This window comes from Mastomys coucha, unplaced genomic scaffold, assembly GCF_008632895.1.
Source record: "Mastomys coucha isolate ucsf_1 unplaced genomic scaffold, UCSF_Mcou_1 pScaffold20, whole genome shotgun sequence".
Classification (NCBI taxonomy): domain Eukaryota; kingdom Metazoa; phylum Chordata; class Mammalia; order Rodentia; family Muridae; genus Mastomys; species Mastomys coucha.
In genome coordinates, this window is record NW_022196903.1 from 47,257,933 (window position 1) to 47,259,556 (window position 1,624).

At 55.2% G+C, this 1,624-nt stretch overlaps 1 protein-coding gene across 2 annotated transcripts in view; it reads left to right on the plus strand.

Moving 5' to 3' along the window:
* The first annotated feature begins 560 nt into the window (after nt 1–560).
* Nucleotides 561–1,624, plus strand: part of Evx1 (even-skipped homeobox 1) — a 4,968-nt gene continuing 3,904 nt past the window's right edge. The window contains exons 1-2 of one of the 2 annotated variants that reach the window (XM_031380847.1): nt 692–854; nt 995–1,333. In XM_031380847.1, coding sequence (XP_031236707.1) covers nt 1,030–1,333 — 304 coding nt within the window. In that variant the 5' untranslated portion in view covers nt 692–854; nt 995–1,029. Of the gene's footprint in view, nt 1,334–1,624 lie in introns of both variants that reach the window. The other variant, XM_031380846.1, reaches the window with a different exon arrangement.

The following is a 1,624-nucleotide window of genomic DNA, read 5'->3' on the forward strand; positions in this document are numbered from 1 at the left end:
GCACACGAGACCGGTCTTCAAAGGGGAAAAAGGTAATTTCTTGGCTGCTAGGGATGAAAAATAAAGTTTGGTTCTTATGAAGGAGACAGATGGGGTTGAGAAGATGAGGGAGGAAAGGATACTGCAGGCTCAAGCTCTCCAGACAACGAGGGTGGGGTACTTTTTCGGTAGCTGGTTAAAAAAAAAAAAGAATTGAAGGCACTTCTGGACAAGCGGTTGTATTAATACTCAGAAAGCATGGGTTTGTAAGCAGCTTCCAAAGAATAGCTATGGATTCTTTGACTAGTATTAGATCTAGACACCAGGTCAAGAAAATAGAAGTCAAAACAACAATAAAATAAAATTTCAAAAGCATTTTTTAATTACCAAGTCCTGCTGCCCCTGTGGAACTCGTTGCGCGCCTTAAGGGCTCCCTTTTCTGTGTGCGAAATTCCATTTGCATCCTTTCTGTCTGCGTGTCTCCCTTTCTCAGTGTGTGTGTCTCTCTGTTTTCACACTCTCCTCCCCATTCGAGCGAGGCCCACACCTGGCGCATCACTGCCGAGCCATTAGCTGCGGGTCTCCTTTCATCTTCGCTGTGGCAGACGTTTCTATTTATCCACTTGCGTTCGCCGAGTGGCGTCACCAGCGGTACTGTAATGACGATTGCAGCAGGAGGATGACAGCTTAGAAAGAAGAGGGCAATGGGGCTTCCTCCCAGAGGCGGTGCGGCACAGAGGAGCGCTCGCATCACAAGGTGACCCTAGCTCCCCACTGCCATCTCCGCGGTCGCCGTCGACACCGCGCTGGGGCTACCCGGCGCCTGCCTTGTCGCCTTAGCTCCTCTTCACAGCCAAGATCCCAGAGAGCCTGGGGTTAGGAGCTTACTTGGGGGTTTTCCCCCTCCCCCCTCTGGAGAGTCCGGGGATGGAGAGCCGAAAGGACATGGTTATGTTTCTGGATGGGGGTCAGCTTGGCACTCTGGTTGGTAAGAGGGTCTCTAATTTGTCCGAAGCTGTGAGCAGCCCGCTGCCTGAACCGCCAGAGAAGATGGTGCCCCACGGTTGCCTGAGCCCGCGAGCCGGCCCTCCGACTTCCCGGGAGCGTGGCGGGGGAGGCCAGGAGGAGGAGTCGGTCGATGGACTAGCAGGCAGTGCTGCAGGGCTGGGCGCCGAGCCACGGTCTGCTGGAGCGGCCATGCTTGGCCCGGGACCCCCAGTCCCCTCCGCGGACAGCCTCTCTGGCCAAGGGCAACCTAGTAGCTCAGATACCGAATCGGATTTCTATGAAGAAATCGAGGTGAGCTGCACCCCGGACTGCGCCACCGGGAACGCCGAGTACCAGCACAGCAAAGGTAGCCACCTTGTCCCTCCGCTCCCTGGTCTGCCCACTGCACCCACAGTACCCTTCATCTCAGGCCAGGTGGAAGATGCTCCTTTCTCTTGGGGCAGGATGGCTGGGGTTGGGTGAGTGGGGCTGGGGCACCTGAACAACTCTTTTGCTATCTGCACCTTGGTGTGTGTGTGAGGTCTCTCGTGTTATCCCATTAGTGGAACTAAGAGTGACAGTTGTGCCTGGACGAATGTCAGCGTTGACACAAGTCTTGACTTGAGGGATTCAAAACGCACCCCAACTCCCCCCCCCC